Source organism: Apium graveolens, chromosome 10 (genome assembly GCF_009905375.1).
Source record: "Apium graveolens cultivar Ventura chromosome 10, ASM990537v1, whole genome shotgun sequence".
Lineage (NCBI taxonomy): Eukaryota > Viridiplantae > Streptophyta > Magnoliopsida > Apiales > Apiaceae > Apium > Apium graveolens.
In genome coordinates, this window is record NC_133656.1 from 175,633,556 (window position 1) to 175,660,586 (window position 27,031).

Here is a 27,031-nt window from a genome sequence, read left to right on the forward strand (position 1 = left end):
TCCTAATGAGGTCCTTGAGATTTACTAGCACTTGAAATTCTTCAATTATTTATGTCCCTCTTAAGGCTTCCACCAGTTTGAGCCATTCATCCAATGAGTAATTTTGTTGAGGTAATTAACCCTGAACCTTGAAAATCTGCCAACTTGAATATTTAAAAAATGTTCATCTTTCGATATTCTACTCATCCCCCTTTCCTTTAGCTCATTTGATCTTTGTTCAAACATTTCAATCTCCTTGGCATACTGCCTTTCGTTTCCTCCCTCTAAGCCTTAATTCTTGCATGCCTTTCATTCCTTTCTCTCAGCCTCTCAAACATCACAGCCTTCCATATTCTTGTACTAGTATCCTTATCCTTCATCAAGCTAATCATCCTCTTCAATTCTGTGGTTGAAAATGTTTCCATTACTTCCCTACTAAGCATAATGAAGGAGCCATCATAGTATATTTTGACTTCTTCCAAAGAGACAATCTAAACTTTGACTATTTCTTCAGATAGTTATTGGAAATAGTCATCATCTGTTATGTTCATATTTAGAGGTAGAAAATCATCTTGATTAAAGCAGTTCCAGATGACACCAGCATCAGCTTGCATTTCTTGGGTTTTCTCCCAACAGTATTGAAGTGAGTTTTGATTGGAGGCTTGAATGAAGGCAAATTTGAGATTTTCTTTAAAGTGATATAACTGGATGTGATTGGTATTTTGAGTAAGGAGTTTGCAGTTTGTTTATACAAGAATCTAAATTTTTGAGGTTAAATTGGTTGAGTATTTGTTTGGCTTGGCTTGGAGGTATGAGTTGGTTGGATTTGTGAAACTTTTATTTTTTGGGCATCTTGTTTCTTTGTTTCCCCTTTTTTTTTCTTTCATACTCTTCTTCTTTCCATCATCTTTCTTCTCTTCCTTTCCCTTTTTCTTCTCATACACCTTGCCGCCAGTTGCTTTAGATGACATACTTGGATTTGAGCCAGAAGATTTTTGATCATCCTTCTTCTGCTCATCATCATCCAAATCATCTTTAGTGTTAATTTGAGTTTTAGGCAACATGGTGTCAGCATTCCTCAAATATCTCCCTAATATCTTGATCATTTATTCATCTTCTATAATCTTGATCTTCTTGGTTTTTAAGTCAGTCTCCAGGGTCATTATTAGCCTCAGGTTCCTCATGACACGGTGCTCTGGAATCATGAAATGTTTGCACCTTTTGGTTGATGAACAGATGTAGGTCACTCCCTTGCTAGGTTGAAAAAAGCTTATGGAAAAGCAGCTACTTGAGCCTTCTTGAGTTTATTTAGCAGGAGAGTATCCTCTGGAATCACCTTGTTAACCTTGTTGATTAGGATGTCCAGCTCAGATGCTCTTCTAGTTTGGAGATAAGTGAAAGACACCTACATACATCTAACCACACCTGAGTCATTTAAATTTACAACAATCCTCTTCTCTTTGAAGTTCTCTTTTGTCACCATTATCACCCATAGAAAATTGATATTGCTGTCCAAAGCCTTTTGTAGGTGAAGAAGTTATTGATTAGAGAAACTCTGAGAGCCCTGAGCAATTCATCAAATTCTTTGTCCAAAAGGGTCCCTCAGTTGCTTTCTGTAGTCTTTCTATCCCAATATCATCTTGACTTGTTTGAACTGTGGCTTGGTTGGATGATTTTAGCAGTCTAGCTTCTATCTCCCCCTTAGTTTTGGTAGCATGCAAGATTAGAGGATTAGGAATTTCAGGTCTAACTGCTTCTGAAAATGCTGGAAGAAGAATGTGTAAAGCTCCCATAATAGCTCCCAGAGATATAAAATTTTACATTTGAAGGTGTTTGCGGGAGTCTACTAGGGACTTTATATCTTGCTATTGATTGCACCAAAGATGTCAATTGGGAGACTTGAGTTGACAAAGAGGAATTTGAAGACTGTAGAGTTGAGATTTGAGGTTGTAAGTTTTGGATTTATAGGTTGGTTGATATAGACAGAGGTTATTGTGAACTTGATGCTGCCAAAGAACCAACATAATTTTGTATAACATTCTTGACTTCCTATATGACCAAGGTTGAAGGTTCAAACCTAGCTTTGTAAAGTTGATCTAACTTGACATTTGAGCATTATTATGAGTAATTTATTTCTGGATCACTTCATGCAGAGCTTTGAAAGATTCTCTCAGCTTAGACACATTATCGTCTACTGGAGTTAGAGAGAGGGCTTGAAGCTTGTCAGAAAATTTGTTGAACTTGATCTTAATGTCTTGAAATGTTGGCATCAGCTCATCAATCCTGTCATTCACCAATTTCTTTAATGCAACTTGATTTTTGACCAGAGTGCTTTCCACAGCTCTTCCAATGTGATGAAAGGATTTCAATTGGGCTTTGTACACCTCTGTCACTGCATCATACACTTCTTTGAGAGTGAGGATCTTAGCATTGCTTCCCAAGGTGGTCACATATTCTTCTCTAAACTTTGCTAAGGCCCCTCCATTGTTGTGGTAAAATCCTTGGAAAGCCATGCATCCACATTACCATCTGCTTCATGTGCAATATTCTCATGTTGCTCTTCAACATCCTCCTTGTAAGAAAGTAGAACTTCTTGATAGTATTGGTTTGACATATCAGTAGTGAGGAGTTGTTGAGTGATATTGGTTAGGCCTGCAAGTTACTCAACCAAAAGATCATTAATAGTTATAGGTTGGACTTGAGCATCTTACAACCATTGAGCTAAGATGTGTGAAGGTTGAGGATTGGTGTTTGAGTTAGAAGGTTGTTCATTTATATTTAAGGTGTTTGGGATAGATGTTTGGTTATATGTATTTGAGGTAGAAGGAATAGAGGTAGGAACATCACATGTGACAAGAGTCACAGTTGTACGCACAGTTGGAATTGTGGTTGTGATAGTGTATTGTTCACCAATAATGGGAACCTTCATTTGAATTTGAGGGGATTTTAACAGGTTACTGTCATGTATCATGGTCTCAAACTCTTGTTCTTCTTGCAAAGAACTGGCACTTGAATGTGCTAGACTTGCCTCCCCAATAGATGGATCATTGGCAATTTTACTCTCAGCTTCAATTGATAATGCAATTTCAGCTAGGGTTTTGAGGGGAGTTGTCCCTACTTGAGGAATCTCCAATTGAATTGGAGAGGATTTAGATAGCTCCCCCTCAGGAGTACTACTCTCAAACCTGTCAATCTATGAAGATTGTTTGGTACATGAAGGTGCTAAGATAACATCCATAGGGTCTTCAGTTAAAACTGATGAAACCCTTGTGTTTGTGTTTGTGTTTGTGTTATCAAGGTCTACCCCGGCTTGTAGCCTCTCATCAACTAAATATGGTTCCTGGGTGGTGGGCACATTTTTATGAACCGTATCACTTGATTTTGACAAAACTTGAGATGAAGATTCAAGTTTTTCATTGTATGAAGAAGATATTTGTGAGATAAGATGTAACACCCCCAAATCCGGGGTCGGGGATCCGGGTTGTCACGAGTTCCATTTCCCTTAATAACACCCAATCTTAATAAACAATCAACTACTCTGTACTGTGACCCAACAATAAACACACACACCACAAGTTATAGTCTCAGAGATGAATATCCAAAAATAACACGAGTCATTTTATTTCACAATTATATGCCATTACACCTTAAAAGGGTTTCTGAATAAATTTACATTTCTTTGCCATTATTAGAATTCATAAAGATACATAAGTTTGGTACATTAAAAGTTGAAAGCCTAGCCTATTGGTAGTTCCTCCCTCAGCTACAGCGACATCAACGCCTATAGGAAATTGCGGAACATTTCCTATCCGCTCGCGAATTGGGAGCTTGGTCCTGTTCATCTTGTCTATCTGATGTTGTGTGATGAAAGAAGAAAGCAAGGGTGAGCAACAAGCCCACCAAAATAATATGTATAATAATTAACAATATATGAGCATTCTCATAGTACTCATAAAAGTCTTGATCAAGAAGAAATGAACCAAGTTAATATCTTAACGTGACAAGTCGCAAAATATTCAGTATATATATACATATATACTACTCAAAATCTTTGAAATCCTCTGACATGTATAATGTACACAGAGTTTCAGTTTATAACTGTATAAAAATATTGTTTCAAGGTGATCTCATATATCTAACCTTGTCTCAACATTTTTGTGAAAATCTTTGTCATGCATAAGATAATCATTAACCAGATATAAGTTGAAAAGATGAAGTTACAAGATACTCCAATATACTTATATATTTTCCGAATACTACTTGAACTACCACCGTTCAAGTTATAATTAGTTTCAAAAGTTCATCACATAGATGAGAATACAAGATAAGATTTGAATAGATTCAATCTTTGAAATATCATTCAAAAGAAATAAAGTTACGAGATACTTCATTAAGTCCCGATATATATCCATATATATCTCTCATACATTTCCTGAAAACCTCTGTCATGTAAAGTATGAACAGAGTTGTAATATCCAATGAATTTGGAAAGAAAGAATTTTGGCATAAACCCGATATCTTGCTGATCAGGCAAAGATACCAATAAGTAACCTTTTCTACTGTAGATGGATGAATTCCTCGCCGGTCATCACCCAGGCCGCATTAGGACCTCGCGCTAGACCGTTACCCGGCCACTCACGCGTGGATGGACTGTCACCCAGCCTCTTACACCTTCATAGACCATACCCCGGCCTGTCGCTTATGCCGACTCAATTAGATGGACTTACTTCCCGAACATTGGGCAAGTAATCAAATTGTTTTCTCAAAACAGCAACCTCGTTGCGAATATAAAATACACCACAGAGGCGGATCCCTAAGATTTTTGAGCGAATATTCAAGTCTCCTTCGAAAGGAAGATCTTAAATCTGGAAACGAGTTTTTGGGATCCGCTCTAACTTTTAAAATCATTTTGAAGACTCGAAAACATTTTTAAGAATGTTTGGAGTAATGCTGATTTAATGAAATAAATCAGTCCCGATATATTAGAAAATATCTGAATATTATTATTTAAATAATATTCCCATAAGGATAATCCTTATAAAAATAATTGAAGTACAAGTTTTAAAACTCATACTTGAAATGAATAATAAATAACCAAAGATATACTTATACGAAAGTACGATCTTTATTTGAATAATCGAAAATGAGTTTGATTATCGAAACATTATTCTTTAATAAAATAAAGAATATTATTTAATAAATAAGCAGAGTCATAAGTCCTCGAATGAATATTCAAAATAATATTTATTAAATAAAATAAACGGAGTCATAAGTCCTCGAATGAATATTCAAAATAATATTCATTAAATAAAATAAACGGAGTCATAGGTCCTCGAATGAATATTCAAACTAATATTCATTAATTAAAATAAAGTTATCGAATAAACTTTATTCGATTAATAGTTTTGAAAGCTATATATATATATATATATATATTATACTCGGGAACATCGACTCCCGGTTTAGTAATATGTTCACCTTTGGGTCCCCTATACTAAGGGTATACGCAACTACTGCTTATCTCTAGCATAGGTATTATGCAACTTATAAGCATTGAATCAACAATTAGATATTAAGATTACGATACAAGCATACATATAAATATCATATCACATGCTCCAATATATCGCAAGATTTGCTAATAACAATCATGCACTTATCACAAGATAATGCATATACATATATACATCACAACAACAGTATAACGGGTTGAAAACTTGCCTGAGTGTTCCCGGATAGACTTAAACTTAGAGTGGGTCTGATAACCTATGAACAACAACATAAGTTGGAATTAAACCCCGGTCGCTTAAGAAACTAGACTTTAACCAATTGAACCCTAATGTTCGCTTATGGTCACTTCTACGCTTAACGAATCACATAAGTCATTCGAGTACCCTCGGCTCCACCATTTTTAATAAATTAAACATTAAAAATTTTAAGGCGATTCTTTAGCGAGTACTCTACCAACTTCCTAATCCACTTTACATAATTGTTTTATACTCCAATTATCATTTAAGGTCCTTAACCAAGGTTTTAAAGTAAGGCGAGGGGTAATGGTTCGGTCGTGAAACGCCGTTACTTAAAACGGTCGTTTCTCCTAAATCGTACATCGGATTCAAGCGAACCATATATCAAAACAAAGCTCGTAACATGAACTATCTAATCATGGCAATGGTTAAAACCTAACAGTGAGTTCTCAGGTCCTGATGTTACGAACAAAAATAGTCTAAAGTAAATCGGGCATTACGACGGCTATGTTTACGCGATTACCAAAGTTTAAACTACTCCAATCAACCACAAATCAACCCATAACCACCAATACAACCAAAATCCATCCATACTTCATTACAACAGTCCCAATATCTCAAGATTTTCCAATTTATACTACCCCTAAACATGAACTAAAGCTATACTTAAGTTCATTAACCAATAATCAAGATTTACAACTCCAAACTCATTATAATTCCAACCAAACTCTAAACAGACAAGAATCATGCTCTTATGAACTATAACAAACAAAACCAAACCTAATACTCAAAGTAAAGTTAGGGTTTGGAGGGGTTATACCTTCCTTGGAGAGTGGAGAATCACTTAGGAAGCCTTAAATAACCACTAACTATCTCTACTAAGCTTGGATCTTGAAGAAAACATAAGAAAACACAAAGTTAGTTCCTTGAAAACACTATTCACCAAGAACTTTGATGAATTGATTAGCTATGTTAAACATGGAATCTTGAGCTTAAACTTATGGCTCATCTAAGTTATGAATTATGGAAGCTAAAGAAACAAACCTCTTGATTTTTGAAGGTGTGTAGCTTGAGTTTTGAAAATTTTCCTTTGCTTTTCATGGAAAAGCCGAGAGCAAGAATGAGGGGGGAGAAGAAATGTTTCTTGTTTGGTTGCCTAGGTATTTGTGTGATGATTTGCTTGTTAATTAGGTTGTTACCATGGTAAAAATTGTGTGGCTCACAATCATCCAACAATTCCTTCCCTTTTGGTCATGCTTATGTCATCCTCCTATGTCATCCTCCCATACTTGTCCTCTTCTTGTTGGTGTGGTGACATCATCATCACTAACCTCTTTGATTAGCTCCTAATTACTTGGTTAATGACTGATGATCTGTTATACGGTTCGCTTAACTTTCGTTCTTGTTTATCGTTTGAGGGATCATACCCGGGATCTTATTACTTGGGTTTCCTTAACCTTTCTCAATACATTATATTCCTTTTATGATCCTCTCTTATAATCCTTGAATTTAAATCCTTTTTATCATTTTACCTTATACTCAATTCTTTCGGTATCTGGTGGATTTTCGGGAAAAAATCAAAGTGTTCGAATTTGGACTCTGACGATCTTTACATACACTTATATCCCATATAGAGTACTAATAAGATCTCAGAATAACAATAGAAGAACCTTTACATAGTGTGGCATGAAAAGTTTTCTTATTCAGCATAATCAGCAAAAACACTATTCATAAGGGTTACAAAAAGTTCAAAAATTTTGGGGTTATTACAGTCTCCCCTCCTTAAAAGGATTCCGTCCCGGAATCAGATAGAAAATGAATAGGGATACTTTCTTAGCATTGCACTTTATAACTCTCAAGTAAATTTTCCCACATTGTGGTTCTACCACCAACTATGACTAGTTTGATAACCCTTATCCTAAGCACTTGTCCCTTTTGATCTATAACCCTTCCTGGTTGCTCCATATAGGTTACGTCTGGTTGCATGTCTATGCGCTCATATGCCCCTATTTGTCTGGCATCCGGATTACACTTCCTTAACATTGATACGTGGAACACGTTATGAACTTGCTACAGGTTGGAGGCTAGGGCTAGCTCATATGCTAACTTCCCAATACGTCTTAATATATCCAAGGGTCCAACAATTCATGGGCTTAACTTTCCTTTCTTTCCGAACCACATCCATCTTTTCCAAAGGAATACCTATAACAGCACTAGGTCCCCCACTTCCTATTCTTTGTCCTTTCGTGTCAAATCAACATACTTCTTATGTCCATCTTGGGCTACTACCAGCCGTCCTCTGATTAGATCTATTATATCCTCGGTCCTTTGGACTACTACGGGTCCGAGCATCTTGCGCTCTACAATCTTCATCCTAACATAAGGGAGATCGACATTATCTTCCCTCAAGGATCTCATAAGGCGATATCCCGATACTGACATACGATCTATTATCGTAAGAAAACTCAATCCGTGCTAAGTGACCATTCCAAATTCTTTCAAGTCCATTGCACAGACTCTCATCTAGCTTCTAGCATTATAGGTTTTGCTTCTCAATGCCCATTCTTTTCCAGTTCGTAGTCATTACTATCTTCCGTACATAATACTATACTGGTTATACTTCTGCTCGTTAGCATTCTATAACCTTTTAATAATTGCATCAACCTTAGTATCACGAACGCGTTAGATTCAGAATACCACCGCACTGATACTACTTCCTTTCTAGCAGCTTCCATCTTCGAAAGCTTGATCCATCGTATAGAAGTAAAAGAATTTATTGAGAGATCAATATGATCATGAACACTTGTTCTATTGCATAGTTAGTACAGAAGGTGGTCAGCATTTAGTACTTGACAAGCAATTAAACAACATGTGGTATCCTACTAGGCTTCTATCACACAGATAGATAGTCATTCGGCAATACCTCCCCTTCTGGAAGGGTTGTTCTTCTTAGCTTATACAAAATGAACAGGAGAGAAAAGAACGAATTGAAGAGAATTGTATATGAAAAGAATACTGCCACAAAATATCTGGCTTGGAATCTACCTCTGAACTATAGAGGTTTGTCATAGGAGAACAAAATATATGTGTATATATATCAACATCAAGTATTATAGCATCGCAATTCATGTTCCTGAATCTTTCACTATTCCATCCATCATTCTATGGACCCATGCTCTTGTTCGAGATTATAAACAATCACCGTTGAAATTCCCTCGACAGCAAACATCGAATCTGGGATTTTATTCTAGACATCATCGTTACTAGAATTCTATGCTTGCACTGCAACCTTCCTCGTATAGTAATACGACTCTCTATTGATAAGAAGGAATAAGTATATCATAGGTAAATAATCGACTTAATTAGTCTATCAATGATAACTTATACATCACCACAACCCGATTAGTGGTACCCAATCTCAATATCCATTACACTACAACTCTCCCGGTTGTAATCGGCTCACTATTCAAAGAATCGTTGCTGCATTACTATGGTCCACCACTGACCTACTGTCGTCATTCATTTTCCTTGGAATCTTAATAGCTAATCATACGGAGTCCATACCTGTCGTATCAAATTCTTCTAAGGAGTTAACATAATCACCATTCATGATTCATGAAGAACACTCCAGATCCTGATGTGCATTCATGACATGAAGCAGATAAAATTGCAGAAGAGTTTCAATCAAAGCAACGATAGCAGGTTAATACCATTCTTAATCATATGCCTTAAATAGAAGACTTAACTCAAAAGTTCGTTTAGTCCTTTTTGAAACATGGTCCTGGCTTATCTCAAGATAGTACCTTCTGAGATAGATAGCCCGCTCATGGCGATTACACGAATTAAACCTTTACCAACTACTATTACGGTTGGGTATTGCACAGTCATCAGGAGGAATGTCAATCTTCCAAAACATAATACAACCTTCACAGTTTTAACCATCATCACTGTATTCCTCTGGCATGAGCGCCGATAATTGTCTTCTTACACTCAAAGTGTCGGCCACCTCATTGGCCTTTCCTAATAGTAATAGTTCCTTATAATCAATGTCATTTTAACCACCTTCAACTACATTTTCTACCTCATTTCAAAATACTGCTTGCGTGAAAATGCTCTTCCTTACGCTTTGGTAAAAAAAATATATCACCAATTTTCCATAAGTTATTGCCTCGGTCTTTTAGAGGTTAACATTGTCACGACTGACTCTCGATCATACTTCAGATGTCTCTTATCTTGGGTCCTACTTGTTTTCACCAATCTCGACCTTCATTGGGTCAATCTATACTTTCTTATGATTCAACACGTGCCCACCTGACATTATTGATAAATTGTAAAACTGTAATGCAATAAATATTGATAAATTTATTCATTATCATGGCGAAAATGAAAGATAGACATGATTGTTTAGTGATGAACAAATGATTGTTTAGTGATGAATAACTAATTGGTAATGTTCCGGGAATGAGAAAGAAGATGACAATTTTAGATTAAAGCAGGTCTGAAAAATGGATATCCTTAATGCAACAATAACATTGTGTAATTTTCAATTACATTATGAATATAATACATCATACTTCCATTATGTAATTAAAAGGATTCAAAATAAAGTACATTTTTTGAAACAAATCAAGTTCCATCCAACCATTGTTAGAAATACAATATATATATATATATCATTTTTTAATGATTGTAGTCATTTTTCAATACAAATTGGAACAATCAAGGTACAAAATGTGAGAGGTGAACGGATCACAAGTCGTGCCGCCAGATCTCGTTGACTCGCAAAATCTAATTATCGAAACACATATTCAGTCGACCCTACCATCGTTACATTCTTGTTCATGACTTTTTGTACTCTTCTCAGAAATTCAATTGTATTAGAAGTCAAAAATTGAAATGTGTCACGAGCAAACGGTATAAATCTGTGTTGATTATCTTTGCACGCCTGATCATATTTTTACACACCTGATCATCCTTGTTAACCTTTCCTTCAGCTGTTTCCATTCGGGTGTGACAATATCCTGTAAACCACATGAACCAAAATAAAACGCGCTTAAGTGATAAGTTCTGGTTCAGGAGGTATAATCATAAATTCTCCTCCCGTAGGATTCGAATCTCTGACCAAGAGAATAATTATCCATTTTTTCACCAATCGAGCCAACTCTTGCGGGCTTTCCTTCAGCTGCTTTAGTTACACCTGATCATACTTGTTAACTTTTCCTTCAACTGCTTTAATTACCGCTTGATCAATTATATATATCTTAGAATAGATATTTAAATTTGATGTAAAATGAAATGATTAACTGTATATTATATTTGTAACACTTATATGCCTTAATAATTTTTTAAATATAAATTTAACGATTATTGATTTATCTTACATGAACCCGGTATGGATTAAAAATATTATTAAGTAATTGAAACTATTTACTTCTCGATTATTAATTATGTTGAAGTTTAACCGTAATATACATTTCACATAAAATTATTTTTTGGTTTATTCTTATATTAACATATAGTATTTTTACATAATATAGTATATGTCTTATTATTAAATAAGCTCATCGGTGTTTAAGTGGATCGATTAAAATGATGGGAATGGCCCATAAATGTAATTAGTTTCCGTAGAAATGCTCATGTAACCCGCAAGGGTTGACTAGTTAATTAAAGAGTGGATAATTATCCTTCACATATTCGAATTCCACTGGAGCAGAGAGTCTGTCACTTAAATGCGGTTTATCATGGTTTATCCAGAAATGTTCAAAATATCTAAGTCTAACTTCAATTCGATTCGGATTTTTTTTAAAAATCTCGAAAAATGATCGAGTCATGCTTATTAATATATTATTATGCTTAATGATTTATTATTATCAATATACATTTCATGTAGTATAATTTTGCAAATATTTTGTAAATTATTGTATCAAATTAAAATGTATTTTGTTTATTTTTTTTGTCCTTTTTAAAAAAGAATCAAATTAGCATTGTTTTTAGTAGAAAAATAAAACTCATCAAATATTCCGTAAAATGATTAACACTGAGTTATTGATTTAATATGCATCCAGAACTCATGATAGTTCTAAATTTTTAAAAATAGAAAATTAATATAAATTTTTGTAAGGCGGAAAGTATTTATCTAATTTTATATCAAAATTTGTAGGCACTTATTTTAAAAATAAAACGGTAAATGAGAGTCTTTTGATGCGGAAACATACTACATTTCAAAAAAAAAAAAAGATTTCGCACGGTAATTTTAATTCGACGCCGTTTGGGTCATCTCTGAACTTGGGAATTTACACTACACTACACTACACTACAGATGCATTGTTGTTGTAACCCTAGTTTACTTGAGCATGATTTTACTCGATTGATAACTATTCATGAAATTGTCACAAAAATTATGACAATTTCTATATCATTTCACTCTATATTAGTATCAGTTTTATTATTAACATTATTAAATTTAAATTTGATTTTTTCAGACTCAGGTTGTGATCTTACTTTAACTGAGAACAACAAGGTCTATAACTACAAATTGAGATCTCCCATTGCTAATTATCCGCATGGCGCTCGTAGTGAAGATGGGTATTACTACTCTCTCTCTCTCTCTCTCTCTCTCTCTCTCTCCCTCTCTCCCTCTCCCTCTCTCCCCCTCCCCCTCCCTCTCTATGTATTTGTTTTTGAGTTGGTTGAATTTTAGATAAATTGAAGGTCTCTCTCTCCCTCTCTCCCTCTCTCCCTCTCTCCCCCCCTCTCTCCCTCCCTATGTAATTGTTTTTGAGTTTGTTGAAGTTTATTTAAAGATTATTGGAGTTAGAATTGGAGGTCAAAGTTTGGTCAATTTTACGGATTCTTATTGGAAATGACATTTAAATAGGAATGGAGGAAGTAACGAGTTGTCATAATTTTGAATTATGTGTAAAGTGTGTTAGATAGGTTGTGGAGGAGTTATTTTGCTGTGTGATGTATGATGTGAGTTTAGATGTTTTAGTTTGGCTGCCGGAGTAACGTATGTGAAATGTGTTTATTGTTGTTTGATATAGGTTTTACAAAGTGGCGGTGAATGAGACAGTGCTTTGGTTTCAGGTTGGCTCTATCAGGTCACTGTTATATTCTTTTGTTATTTATTTTCAGTTGTTTTGATAATGGCCTGTTGAGTTGAGGCATCCAAATGTTTAGAAGTCTAAATGATTAGCTCTGTAATGACGATTTGCACGATACATACACATCCATGTATGTACACAGCAAGAATTACGAAGCAGTAGTTTCTTGGTAGAGATGGATAAGCTTGTTGTTTAGTCAGTTTTATCTGAGGAAAAGGCACATTACCCTCCCAGAGCCTAGGCGTTACCTCATTGAACCTGGCTGCAGATTTACAAAAACAATAGCTATCAATGTATTATGCATAAGAAGAAAAAGTCAAAACAGTAATTTTGTGTTCGATTGCAGGGAATGGAATGAAATTTGAACTATAATGTGGGCAAATGTTCAAAATTTTCATCAATTTATTCCATTCTTAACAACCTAAACTAGCGCCCAAATCCTCCAATTTGAGAAGTAACGCTCCTTCTCCACCATACCTATTGTTTTCACAATTCTCATCAAAGAAAGTTGCACTCACTTTTTTTTTCAAATCTCCCCTCTAACCTTCCATTGTTTCCTTTTAATTTCACTCCGTATTTTCAATCACACGTGACATTAGAACTCAATAAGCACCGGAACAAGATCAATTATATTAACAAATAAATATTATCTAAATACATTTCATAAAAATAATAATACTACAATTAATAGACATTATTTAAGGTAAAAACAAGTAATTGTTATTCTTTCACAATAAGACCCAAATAGATTGAGAGTTGAAGAAAGTTTAACTATATCATTCTATATATTTGGAATTCTGAAGTCCTCTTTACTAGTAATTTTATTGATAATTGTTTTATAAATATGCGAACATGATGTTGTAAAGTTGACCATATAAATTAATATTGTTGATTACCTTGTAGGTTTATTTAGAGCATATAATCTTGAAAGGACCTATTAAAGTTACAACCATAGATAAATCTATCCCATGCAATATGGATTCACTTGTAAAATATAATGAAATATACTTGTTATTGAACGAAGAGCTGCAAGGACAGCTAGGGTAAATGTTTAATTTATTACAAGTATACCCTTTTAATTTTGGTTGACATATTCGGGTCGTCAAATTGATGGTATCTATTTTTTTTTTAAATTTCGAACAACGTGATTGGGCCAAAGTTTACTGAGGCATTCCGAAATGCACATCTTTCCTCTTATCGCTTCTCGCCTCATACCGTGAGGCGCACACCTGTTAGGCTGTTACGGACATCCTGCTTCTCATTGCCTCTCTCCTCAGGTCATGAGGCACCCACCTCTTAAATAAGATTGCCTCGGCGAAGGTGAAGCATAAGAGATCTGCCTCAGTGAGCCTCTCGCGTCAAGTATATTGGAAACGTCTGTACTATATACTCCCATTGTGGTTGTAGTGCAGAATTTACAAATACTTGCTAGGTAGACAGAGAAACCCACAAATCTGAAAAATGTATTTTCTTTAGTTTTAGATAATATTGCACTTGGATCTTGGGCATTTGTCTGTTGACTAGATGGGTGTTTTTCTTGGATGAATAAAAATAAATGTAAACCGGAGTGGTGCATCTTTTTACTTGCACAGTTATGCTTGATGAATTCTACTACTCTCTGAACATGGTTTGGAACCTTTTCTGGGCCTCTGACACTAACTATGGATTTTATTAATCAATTGAGTATAAAAATCTATAAAATTCATTAGTTACTAAATCAGCTTTTATTATTTGTGTGGAACAGCTATGTGACATGATGATTTTCAACCATGGCCAACCTACATGTTTGGGCTGCGAGGTTGGTGCTTTCCTGGTTCTTTTTGCTGTACATTTGGTTTATGTATTAATAAACAGCGGAACTTTATAAATAAAATCAGTAACAAAATTTATCTCTTGCGTTATTTCCTAAAGTTAATGGCTGTTACTGATGTGGTCTTTTTAAGCACATTTACAGTGTATTAGTTGTTTCTTTGGCATGTACTGCATTTCACAAAATTTAGTTTCTTACCTCTTCTTTGTTATAAACCTTCAGAATCTATAGGACTTTTCTGTGATATTACATACAAAATATTTAGATGAATCATAAATATTTTTTTGCGTAAATGTTATTTGCTGCAGATCACAAGTAGTTGTGTACCTATCAAAGAAAAGCTAGGATAATCTTTATCATTTACTAGTCAATGATTCATATTCCGGAAGCTGATGCATGATAACCTGTAAAAAATTCTAGAGAGACTTCTATCTAGCCATTTTGTAGGGGCTCTGGAAGCCTGTCTCTAAAAACAATTACCTATTGGAGTTAAATTAGAAAAGTTAAACTTATCTTTTAGAGTTCAAATTGAATCAGAGATGTTGTTTACTTTTGTTGTGAATAGCAATTAGGTTTTGTAGCTTATTATTGGTAAACTATTTGAGGTAGGAACATAGTTCTGTGTGTTAACTATTCTCTGCAAATTCTAGAAAGTCAACCTCAAACCCCTGCTTAAACCCTGTACCCTATCAGAAGCCAAGATAAGATTAGCTCTTACCATGGTGAACTGCAGGGTATGCCCTCTTCCTCAGGTGGGCGGTCAAGGGTTTTCTCCCTTCCCCGCGCAAAGCCGTAAACTACTGAATAACATAGAAATAATTAGTAAAATATCTATAAAAAAAATTGTAGATGTTTGAGTTATCATTATTATGTTGCCGCTTTACTATCTCTTGTCCTAGCCAGCCATGAGGGAATGACATCAAGATGTCATACATGTCAATTCATGTAATCACGTGAAACAGTAGGCACCTCAGTCTGACTAATTGATACATCTACATCATTATTAATATTGACAATGACATGAACATTTTTTGGTTCTCTTGTTTGTTACTATATTCGAGATAAATTTCTCAACAGATCAACTATTAGTTTGGTAATTAGAGATTTCTCTATCATACTTCCTTGCTGCGAGCACTGTTTCTCTATACGCCTCTAAAAAAAACTTAAAAGTATACCCTACTCTAGTTTTTATATTTTTATATATTTTACAGTAGTTCTTACTTCTTACATCTCAACTGTTCTTCCAAAAGGCCTTGCCTCGATGCTGGTCTTAGTGTTTTATACCTTGTAGGGTTGTGGAATACACAAGTCTAATTAAAATATCAACTGTTCTTTGGAAAAGCTTTTTCTTAAAGATGGTTTTGGTATTTTATTTCTTGTAGGGTTGTGGAGGATCATCACATTGTGGCATGGGTTGCAGTGCACTCGTGTCCAATAAGTTGGGAGGTAAGATCTATTTACGAGTGTCTCGGTCTACTATCAACAAGCAGCTTAGAAATAACCGCCTCTACTATCAACAAGCAGCTGAGAAATAGCCGCCTCTTGAATATCCCCTGAATCAATATTCTTTTAATTGCAGGCTATCATGTATGTACATCTGTTGGACATACCTCAAGTATGACAATTGATCTTATTGGTAAGGTTTTATCTATTTATGAAATAAAAATAGATGAGCTGCACCACCAGGCCTTATTTTGTTTCTCTTCTCTCTTTTTTTTGTAAAATTATCTTTGTTAATAGTTTAGCTTTTGCATTTGTTTCTATGATAATAAATAAAGAAATATACGGTGTAAATGGCTTAGCAAGACCATGAGTTGGATCCTTGTGATCTTGGCTCAAATTTCAGGATATTATTAAACATTTGCATATTTGATTAAAGGATGTAAATGATTAACTAATGGCTCTTGAGGGTGAGATTATGCAGATAAAAGGACTCCCCATGCTGGCATAATTGTTAAGATGTCTAGTGGCCCGCCCTACTGTTCTCTTTCTGTTTCTGTGATCTGTGATTACAATGAAGTTCAGGTCGCACTGCAATCTCTAAGAAATTATATGATATATAATATGGAATTGTTCTTGACTGTGATAAATATATGATTATGCAGGGGCCTTACATGTTAAACAGAACTGGGAAATGTGATTATGTAAGTGTTTTGCTTCTTTGACTGAGAGAAAAGTTCTATGGAGACCACTATTTAATCGGAGACCTTGGAGACTATATGTTCTGCAATCAAAACATTACAAAACTTATTATTTTGCAAAGTATTTTATATAAATATCCATATTTCATTAGAAATGTTGAAATTCATTTATGTTTAACAAGCAGAACATGTTTGTTCTGCAAGCTGAACATGTTTTGTAGAATAATATGTTTTGCAATGTTCTACTTGCAAAATATAAAGGATTTTCAATAAAATAATGGTCCTTGTAGAACATGATTCACAAACTAATACGTTTTGTAATGATTTTTATTTAATAGTTCACTTGCAGGACATATGCGGTCCCCAAAATCTCCAATAAAATAGTGGTCTCCGTAGAACTTAACTTTCTGTGTGTGTGTGTGTGAATAGGGGATGAAATCACTCGGTCTTTGTTGGTGATTTATGAATGTTAACTGATGCAAGCGCATACATGGACTTCCGCGAGCCCTGTGCCCATGTGTGTGTAATTACACATATTCAACATCTTTGAAAATCTGCCTTCCGTTCCTTGTGTTTAATTTCAATTTAATTAACCCAGAATTTCACAAGACTAGTAAAGGGAGTTGAGCAGGAAAAGTACCAAAACGCGACCGAATTGTTAATTTAACCAACACTAGCCAATTTATATTCATGTGCAACAGAAGTTGTTTCTGTATCAACTTAATTATAAGTGAAGTATTTAGTTGCCCCTGTGTTGATGGCTAGGATGTATTATATGTTAGATATATCTTCTGCTGAATTGCTTATTGTCATAAAATAATTAGTTCGAGTACATGTTTTGATGTTATTAACTGTTCAAGTTTAATTTGTTCTTTTAACAGGCTACCCAACTAAGGCATCCTGCTGGTTGTGCAACAATTATATCTGCACACGGTAAAGGATTGGGCTGGTTTGGTACTCTCTTAGCCGTGTAAGTGGTTTTGCCTAAAGCCATTACCAGTTACCCGATTTACAAGGAGTTTACTTACTCCACTGTTTCAATAATTTCAGTATTTTGTTCCTCTTTGGAGCTTATCTAGTAGTTGGTGCAGTGTATCGATTCTTCTTCTTGCACATTCGTGGAATAGATGTACGTTTTCTTTCTCAAGACTTTCTGTTATTCATTTGTTTTTGTACAGAGTACATGCAGGTTTAATCAAATACCACTCCCTCTGTCCCATTGAGTTGTGTACATTGGGGACGGGGGCTCGACATGCATTTTAACGCTCCTTTAAAGTATAGTCCCATTCCCATAAATTATTTTAATTTGTTTTTCTTCTATATAAAAATTTATCATTTAAAGTTCAATACAAAAAAAGAAAATTTTAAAAATGAATTATGGAAATATACTCTATATTCACCTTAAAATGCGTGTCGAGTATTGAAAAAATACTGTATAGAATTGAATGGGACGGAGGGAGTACCTTATATTGTAGGGTCTGCCTGACCTATTAGTTTGATCAGTGAATCTATCACAATACTTATAGTTGTTTGAGACTTGTATTCAATCGGTCTTCGATTGCATGTCTTAAATACTGAGAAGCATAGGTGCGGGTGAGGCAGTGCGGGTGCGTAGTACGGGGATACGTAAATTCGGCAAACTTGAAAATATGAGGATTCGGCTGCGTCGGGATACGTTATAATAAAATATTATTTTTAAATATATTATATATATTTAATAAATTTTATTTACAAAAAATGATATTATTGAATTTAATATAGTTTCTACCCAAATTAATAATTATAGAAAAATTTATAATTCCAAATTCAGTTTATTTTCAATATAAATTGTTATGTTTAATTCTTTCAGTTGCATACAAACCCACTAAACTCATGTCCACTCAACTATAAATATAATATTATAATAAATAGAAATGGGTGCAGCCCATGTGACATTTTACTTTATTAACTTCACCTCCTCAAAAATATATCAGACATACATAATTACATATACATACGTGGCACATGATGCACACATATCATAATCCAAAGTCGATGAAGTTCTGAAGTCGTCGGAGTTTTGACGGGCGGATGGCAGTGACGATGATGAAACAAAACTGGTCTCTTCCCCTCTCTTCTCCTATCAGGTTTCTAATTAGGTTTCCCTGCACCCCCTTTCCGGCATCCCGCGAATCTCATCCAGAAAATATGGGGATACGCCGCGTGGCGCACCCCGTGCGTATCTAGCCGTACCCCCGAACGCACCCGCACCCCATACGCACTTCGTGCGCAGTTTGCCAGGGGGGTGGCGCACCCCTGCTTCCTAGCTTAAATATTAGTTGAGTCGAGCTATTTGACCAGTAGCCATTGCTAGGTAGAGAGATGAATGAATATGTAGAAATTTCTAGTTCACGATGCAGTGTAGTGCTTAAACAAACATGTAAGGTTTGTTGCCAAAATACATTCTTGTGAATGAATATGAAATCATGCACTTCGGCCACAATTGCCCTTATCAAGTGTGTGGGTGTTACGTATTTAGAACTCGAGTTTTGTGTCATACCAGTAATATATCCACAAGCATATATGTTGAACCCTAAAATCTGTTTTTAGGACTTGAGCTTGAATTTCAAATGATTTTTAGTCTCCATTTGAACCGAGTTATCATGATAAAAAGTTACAGATAAGTTGAGCCTAATCCCAGAGTGTAATGTTCTTACAGTTAGTTTCTTGTAAGTTTAGTATATGTCTAATTTCTGCTTGCTAAATTAATTTGATATATAACCTAATTATATTCTGATTTTCACCGGAAAGTTGTCTGTTTATAAAAGTGTAAAATATTTTTAAAATGATTAATAAACTGAATCTAGCTCTGATGAGATAACTAAACTTAAATCAGATTCAACTGCAATTCATATGATCTCAAATGAATTTTGTTGCTCGGAGACTGATTCATTGCCGTCATTTTGATTTTGGTTGACGCAATGTTTGATATTTCAATGTAGTTCATTAAAATTGGTGTTAACATAATTGGAAATAGACCTCTCAAGTATATATTTTGTCCAATTTCTTCCAGTATGTTAGGGTGAATGACATATGTTCAAGTCATGTATTACTTGTCATTGACTTGGACAAGAGTTAGCCATTCAGGGGTACTGGATGGAAGTATTGAACTGGACAAAAATTACTGGAGAGAATTTGGGTCCGACATAATTTACCTACAATCTGAATCACTTCTCCTTTATTTGGCAATGTTTTATAATATTCTGTGTCCGGACTTCTTTTAGGTGAAAGAGCTCCGTAAGTTATCTGTTTTAGTTTTTTCCAGGCAGATTCTAGACTCACTAGCGACTAAACTGCGGTAGTGATGAACTGACGAATAGAGTATAATTATTAGTAATTAGCCAACACAAATATAATATCTTTATTGTTTATTATTTTGCAATTTTAAAGATATACTGAATATTCTTTATTGTTGATGATTGATTGATTATCTTTTTAAAAGGGATTGATAAAGAGCTAGGAAATTTTTACTTTAGAGGAGTTCTATATTTTTTCATATTGGCTATATGCCTGTAGAATTTGTACTAAACATTCTTTGTGTTATAGACTTGGTCATTTTTTAACTTTGAAGTAAAAAAATAATGGTGGTGTTAACCAAGTTCTTATTAAAATCACTTTAAAACACACTACCTTGCTAATATCTGACGATCACTAATTTCATTTGACACAGTGGCATTGCAATCATATTATACCAAACCAAGAAATTTACTTTCATGTACATAGTAGTTTAATATAGTTTGGAAGCTTAACTTTTAGTATCATTTATGTTTTAGTTTTCTCGGCTAATTTTCACTTGTTTTTTAAGATTTGAATAAGGCTAGTGCATTTTTTCATGTTAGGTTGTTATGATTGCTTTGTTGGTACTCATTTAGTTTTTTTTTTAAATCATGCTCATTCTGTTCCTATTTGTTACAGATAATACCCAATTTGGAATTTTGGGCCAGCTTACCACATACAGTCCAGGTATGGAATCCGTTGGATATTATTGTAATTTTGTTTATTGTAAATTGTTAAAAGAGACTTGTTGAGGGTGATTTTAAGAGAGTGTGTATTAATTGTTTAGTCACCTGTATCCAATTTTTTTTATGCTTCTGGTTGACCAGCTGATTCTATAGTGAATATGATAAAAATCTCTGTGGATTCTTGTACGTCTTGTCTTCCTTGGTTATGGTTAATGATTCCATTTTTCTGTACTCAGCTTTTGTTCTGTAAGAGTTGATGTTATTGAGATTATATTTCTGTTCTCAATCTACCAAACTGTATTTCCAGGAAGGAAAGTAAATAGAAACATATATACGTGCGTGTTTTATTTTTTGGGGGGGGATTTAGTTCACCACTTTCTATAAGTAGGGAGGATGCAATATCCTACACTGGAGATGTCCTATTTGAACCAGCAGAAGGTGTAATGTGGCCGACAGAACAATAGGTCCAAAATACAGTTGAGCTTCCAATTAAATATGGATTTGCCAAAAGTAAAATGGAGTAGGAGTGTACACTAGAGTACTACAATCTATATAATTGTGGTCCAGGTACTTTTAAGTTGTAACATGTTGGTCATTACTATTTACCATAAAGCATTATGACCGGGTCTTAGATAATTGGTTGTGTCAGTGGATTACAGCTGATTACATTATTCAGGATATCATAATATTTATTTAGGAGATGCTAACCAACAGATTCAGTACTGAAATTAGGGATAATAAACTGATTTTATTAGCAGTTTTGATCAGGCTGTAATCAGGGACAGTAATTAGCAGATTCTGAGAATACATTTAGGCAGTAATTAGATATAGTAATTAGCTGATACTTAGCATATAGTTAGGCTATAATTGTGCCATAATGTATGTATCTTTTGTGTATATAACTGAACAGAAATACAGAGGTAAGGTCATTGAATCCAGCTTTGATATGGTATCAGAGCTATAACCAATCTTTTAAGTATATTTTCAGTTTCTATAGCTTTGGATATTAGTTTTCGGTAAGCATAATGTCAACCAACAATGGTGATATTTTTGGTCTACGTTTTACTGGGAAACTTTATTCCAATTGGGAATTTCAGTTTCGTCTCTTCGTCACGGGAAAAGAGCTGCGGGGTCATGTTGATGGTAGTGAATCAGCTCCAACTGATGCTGCTAAATTAGCTGAATGGAAGGTGAAGGATGCTAGGGTCATGTCATGGATCATAAGTGCCGTTGATCAGAATATCGCGCTGAATTTAAAGCCATATAAGACTTCTAAGGAGATGTGGGAGTACCTAAAGAAAGTGTACAATCAAGATAATGCAGCCAAGCGCTTCCAAATAGAGTATGATATTTCTAATTATTCTCAAGGCACTTTATCTATTCAAGAGTATTATTCTGGATTTCAGAATTTATGGGCTGAATTTACTGATATTGCTTATGCAAAAGTGCCAGCTGCATCTCTTTTAAGTGTTCAACAGGTTCATGAACAAAGCAAAAGAGATCAGTTTCTTATGAAACTACGTCCTGAATTTGAGGTAACTCGCTCTAATTTAATGAATCGTGCTTCATCTCCTTCTTTAGATGAATGTTTCAGTGAGTTACTTTGGGAAGAACAACGTCTTGCTACACAATCTGCGATACAACAAACCAGCATGCCCGACCAGGCAATTGCTTATGCAGCCCAAGGAAGAGGGAAGGGCAGAAACATGCAACAAGTTCAATGTTATTCCTGTAAGGAATATGGGCATATTGCAGCAAATTGCGCGAAGAAATTCTGCAACTATTGTAAGAAACCTGGCCACACTATTAAAGAATGCCGTACTCGTCCTCAGAATCGCCAATCAAATGTGGGTCAAGCTGCAATCGGTAATCAAGCTGTAGTTGGTTCAGTTACTGCTGAAAAATCAACTCTTACACCAGAAATGGTTCAACAAATGATTGTTTCAGCTTTCTCCGCCTTGGGTCTTCAAGGTAAGGATACTTCATCCTCTTTATTTTGGCTTGATTCAGGAGCATCCAATCATATGACAAGTTGTCCCAATACTTTAACTAATGTTCGCAATTATAATGGCACGTGCAATATTCAAATTGCTAATGACACTCAATTACCTATTCAAGCAATTGGTGACATCAACTCCTCAGTAAAAGATGTGTTTATATCTCCTGAACTTTCAACGAGTCTTATTTCAGTTGGACAATTGATTGATAAGAACTGTGATGTGCATTTTTCTCGTGATGGTTGTGTTGTGCAGGATCAGGTATCGGGGATGATCCTTGCGAAAGGGCCTAAAGTTGGACGATTGTTTCCTTTGCACTTTCCTATTTCTAATGTTATTTCTTTGGCTTGTACTAGTGTGAATAAACATGGTGAAATATGGCATAGACGTCTAGGACATCCTAATTCTCATGCTTTGTCTCATCTTGTGAAATCTGGTTTATTGGGTGATAAAGATCAATTTTCTTCTGATTTGTCTTTTGATTGTTCAACATGTAAACTTGGTAAAAGCAAATCTCTTTCTTTTCCTTCTCATGGTAGTCGTGCTATAAGGTGTTTTGATTTGATCCATACTGATGTATGGGGCATCACTCCTGTCATATCACATGCAAAGTATAAGTATTTTGTTACCTTCATTGACGACTATAGTAGGTTTACTTGGGTTTATTTTCTTCATTCAAAATCCGAAGTATTCTCTATTTTTAAGAAATTTGTTGCTCATGTTGAAAATCAGTTTTCAACAAACATTAAAATCTTAAGATCTGATTCTGGGGGTGAATACATGTCCCATGCATTCCATGATTTTCTTCAACAAAAAGGAATAGTTTCTCAAAGATCTTGTCCTTATACACCTCAGCAAAATGGGGTTGCTGAACGTAAAAATCGTCATTTATTAGATGTTGCAAGAACTTTATTGCTTGAATCATCTGTTCCTACAAAATTTTGGGTTGAAGCCTCAAGTACAGCAACTTATTTGATCAATCGAATTCCTTCTAGTGTGTTGGCTTTTGAATCTCCATATTTTCGTCTTCATGGCAATCATCCTGAATACCTTGGCATGCATACTTTTGGTTGTGTTTGTTTTGTTCACTTGCCATCTCATGAACGTCATAAACTATCTGCTCAATCTATTAAATGTGCATTCATGGAATATAGCATTCCACACAAAGGTTTTATATGCTATGATGCTTGTTCTAACAGATTTCGTGTTTCACGGCATGTTATTTTCTTCGAAAATCAATCATATTTCACTACTCATGTTGAGCCCATGCCTGAGAAAGTTATTCTTCCTAGCTTTCCTGAATTAAGTAATACTTCTGAAACACTCAAACCAACTAAACCAATAGTAGTGTACGAGCGACGACGTCCAACTTTGCCACTTCGTGAGCAACATCAAGAACCTGAACCTGTACAACTTGACACACAAAATGTGTCTTCTGAAACTGCTCCTCGGCGTTCTTTAAGAAATAGCAGGCCTCCTGATCGGTTTGGTTTTCCTCACACCTCACTTAAAGCTACTCCTAATACTATTCATGTTCCTAAGTCCTATGCTCAAGCTGCTTCTCAGGAATGTTGGAAACAAGCAATGCAAGAGGAAATTCAGGCTCTTCACGAAAATCACACATGGGACATTGTGCCTTGTCCATCAAATGTTAAACCAATTGGGTGCAAATGGGTGTACTCAGTGAAGTTCAAATCTGATGGTTCACTGGACAGGTATAAAGCTCGCCTTGTAGCTCTTGGAAATCGTCAAGAATATGGACTTAATTATGACGAAACATTTGCTCCCGTTGCCAAGATGACCACCGTTCGGACTGTTTTAAAGGTTGCTATTTCTCAACAGTGGCCTTTAAGACAAATGGATGTGAAAAATGCGTTCTTACACGGCGATCTAAAAGAAGAAATATACATGACTCCACCTCCTGGGATGTTTAGTACTCCTTCATCACAAGTTTGTCGCCTCCGTCGATCCATATATGGACTGAAACAATCCTCACGTACATGGTTTGATAAGTTTCGCTCCACTTTACTTGCTTTTCAGTTTAAACAAAGTCAATATGATTCCTCCCTCTTTCTACGCAAGACTTCTACTGGAATAGTATTGGTTCTAGTTTATGTTGATGATATCTTGATCACAGGCTCAGATTCTGCCCTAATACATGAGTTGCAAGAGAACCTCAAGGCATCCTTTCATATGAAAGATCTTGGTTCTTTAAAATATTTCCTTGGTCTTGAGCTTCATCCTACTTCATCTGACATGTTGCTGAATCAACAAAAATATGCCCAGGATCTGATTTCTTTGGCTGGTCTTGATTCTTGCAATTCTGTTCTTACTCCTTTGGAGGTTAATCTCAAGCTTTCAAAAGACGACGGAGAGCTTCTATCTGATCCATCATTGTATCGACAACTTGTCGGGAGTTTAAACTACTTAACAATTACTCGCCCTGACATTGCTTTTGCAGTACAACAAGTCAGTCAGTTCATGCAGGCACCTCGTCATCTTCACCTTTCTGTTGTCTGTCGTATTATTCGGTATCTCAAGGGCACTTCTGCGCATGGATTATTATATTCAACAGATTCTTCTTTACAATTAGCTGGATATAGTGATGCTGATTGGGCCGGATGTGTTGATACTCGTCGTTCAGTTACTGGATGGTGCATGTTCTTAGGTTCAACCCTCGTTTCTTGGGAAAGTAAAAAGCAAGATAGAGTTTCCAAATCTTCCACGGAATCTGAGTATCGTGCTATGTTTGCTGCTTGCTCTGAGATAACATGGCTTCGTGGGTTATTAGGTGAACTAGGTTTTCCTCAGCTTCATTCCACCCCTCTTTATGCTGATAATACAAGTGCTATTCAGATTACCGCTAATCCCGTGTTTCATGAACGTACAAAACACATAGAGGTGGATTGTCATTCGATACGGGAAGCTTACGACAAACATGTGATTACTCTCCCACATAAACTAAACATCAAATTGCGGATATTTTCACAAAAGCGCTTTCTCGACCTCGACATCAGTTCTTAGGTGACAAATTGATGCTTCAGGATCTACCAGCATCAATTTGAGGGGGGATGTCAGTTGATTACAGCTGATTACATTATTCAGGATATCATAATATTTATTTAGGAGATGCTAACCAACAGATTCAGTACTGAAATTAGGGATAATAAACTGATTTTATTAGCAGTTTTGATCAGGCTGTAATCAGGGACAGTAATTAGCAGATTCTGAGAATACATTTAGGCAGTAATTAGATATAGTAATTAGCTGATACTTAGCATTTAGTTAGGCTATAATTGTGCCATAATGTATGTATCTTTTGTGTATATAACTGAACAGAAATACAGAGGTAAGGTCATTGAATCCAACTTTGATAGGTTGGACTTGCATCATTGTTATTCATGAGTATATTGATCTTTGATATTAGGTGTCAGACTCTCATTTTAGCACAGTAATGTATGTGATATGCTTTAAGCTGAGATTTTGGTTATTTGTTGCTAAAAATGTGATACTCGGATACTCCATGTCTTATGTCCCAAATATTTTGGCCACTTTTCTAATTATTTCTCCAATTTAGAAACCTGGCAAAAACGTATTTTTGTAACTTGTAGCCAACACTAAACTTAGATTTAATGTTCATCTTTTGTCTGCAGGGTTTATTTATGTCTTTAATACGAAGATTTAGAGGACCTTCTGAAGGGTACCGGAGCTCCTACTCTCCTGTCAACTTTTGAGTAATTTAATCTTTAGTTCAACTATAGGCAAATCTAGGCATGAATCATTCAGCTATAGCTTTGAGATGGTTCACCAATATTGATCTTCATGTTTAATATATTCTTGTAAGTGCAAACTATTGATATGATTTTTTGTAATATTTTGATAAAACCCAAACTGTTGAGTTTATCATCTTTTTGATTTGGAGTGTAGCAGAAGAAAAAAAAGGCTTTGTGATTTTATTATCTGTGAGACTGTGACAAAGCATCTGCAATTCTGCATGTATTATAAGATTAAATTCCTTCATTTTATTGAATCTCTCTCTCTCTCTCTCTCAATATTTTTTAATCTAAATTATGAATTCACTATATTGGCTTGCTGTGGAAATTTGAGGGAAAAGGTTTAGGCTCAATACCCCAACACCAACAATTTTGAAGGGACAGAGCAATTAAACATAGGCTTGAATCAGACCTGTTTAATTACAGGTAATTTTTATCATGCTTTTAAGCTAGCATGCTATAATTGCCTAAATTATAGAA

At 35.2% G+C, this 27,031-nt stretch overlaps 1 protein-coding gene across 2 annotated transcripts; it reads left to right on the forward strand.

Moving 5' to 3' along the window:
* Positions 1 to 12,002: 12,002 nt before the first annotated feature.
* On the forward strand, positions 12,003 to 26,814 carry LOC141693417 (uncharacterized). 2 transcript variants are annotated; one of them, XM_074498519.1, is made up of 11 exons: positions 12,003 to 12,311; positions 12,770 to 12,812; positions 14,574 to 14,627; positions 16,022 to 16,085; positions 16,219 to 16,275; positions 16,564 to 16,664; positions 16,745 to 16,783; positions 17,662 to 17,750; positions 17,831 to 17,909; positions 20,735 to 20,782; positions 26,432 to 26,814. In XM_074498519.1, exons 1-11 carry the CDS (start codon positions 12,046 to 12,048, stop codon positions 26,510 to 26,512), a joined length of 921 nt encoding a protein of 306 aa, XP_074354620.1. In that variant the 5' UTR covers positions 12,003 to 12,045; the 3' UTR covers positions 26,513 to 26,814. The 2 variants fall into 2 exon arrangements, with proteins under 2 accessions (XP_074354620.1, XP_074354621.1); XM_074498520.1 differs by having other exon boundaries at positions 12,006 to 12,311; positions 12,770 to 12,826; positions 26,432 to 26,813.
* Positions 26,815 to 27,031: the final 217 nt, after the last annotated feature.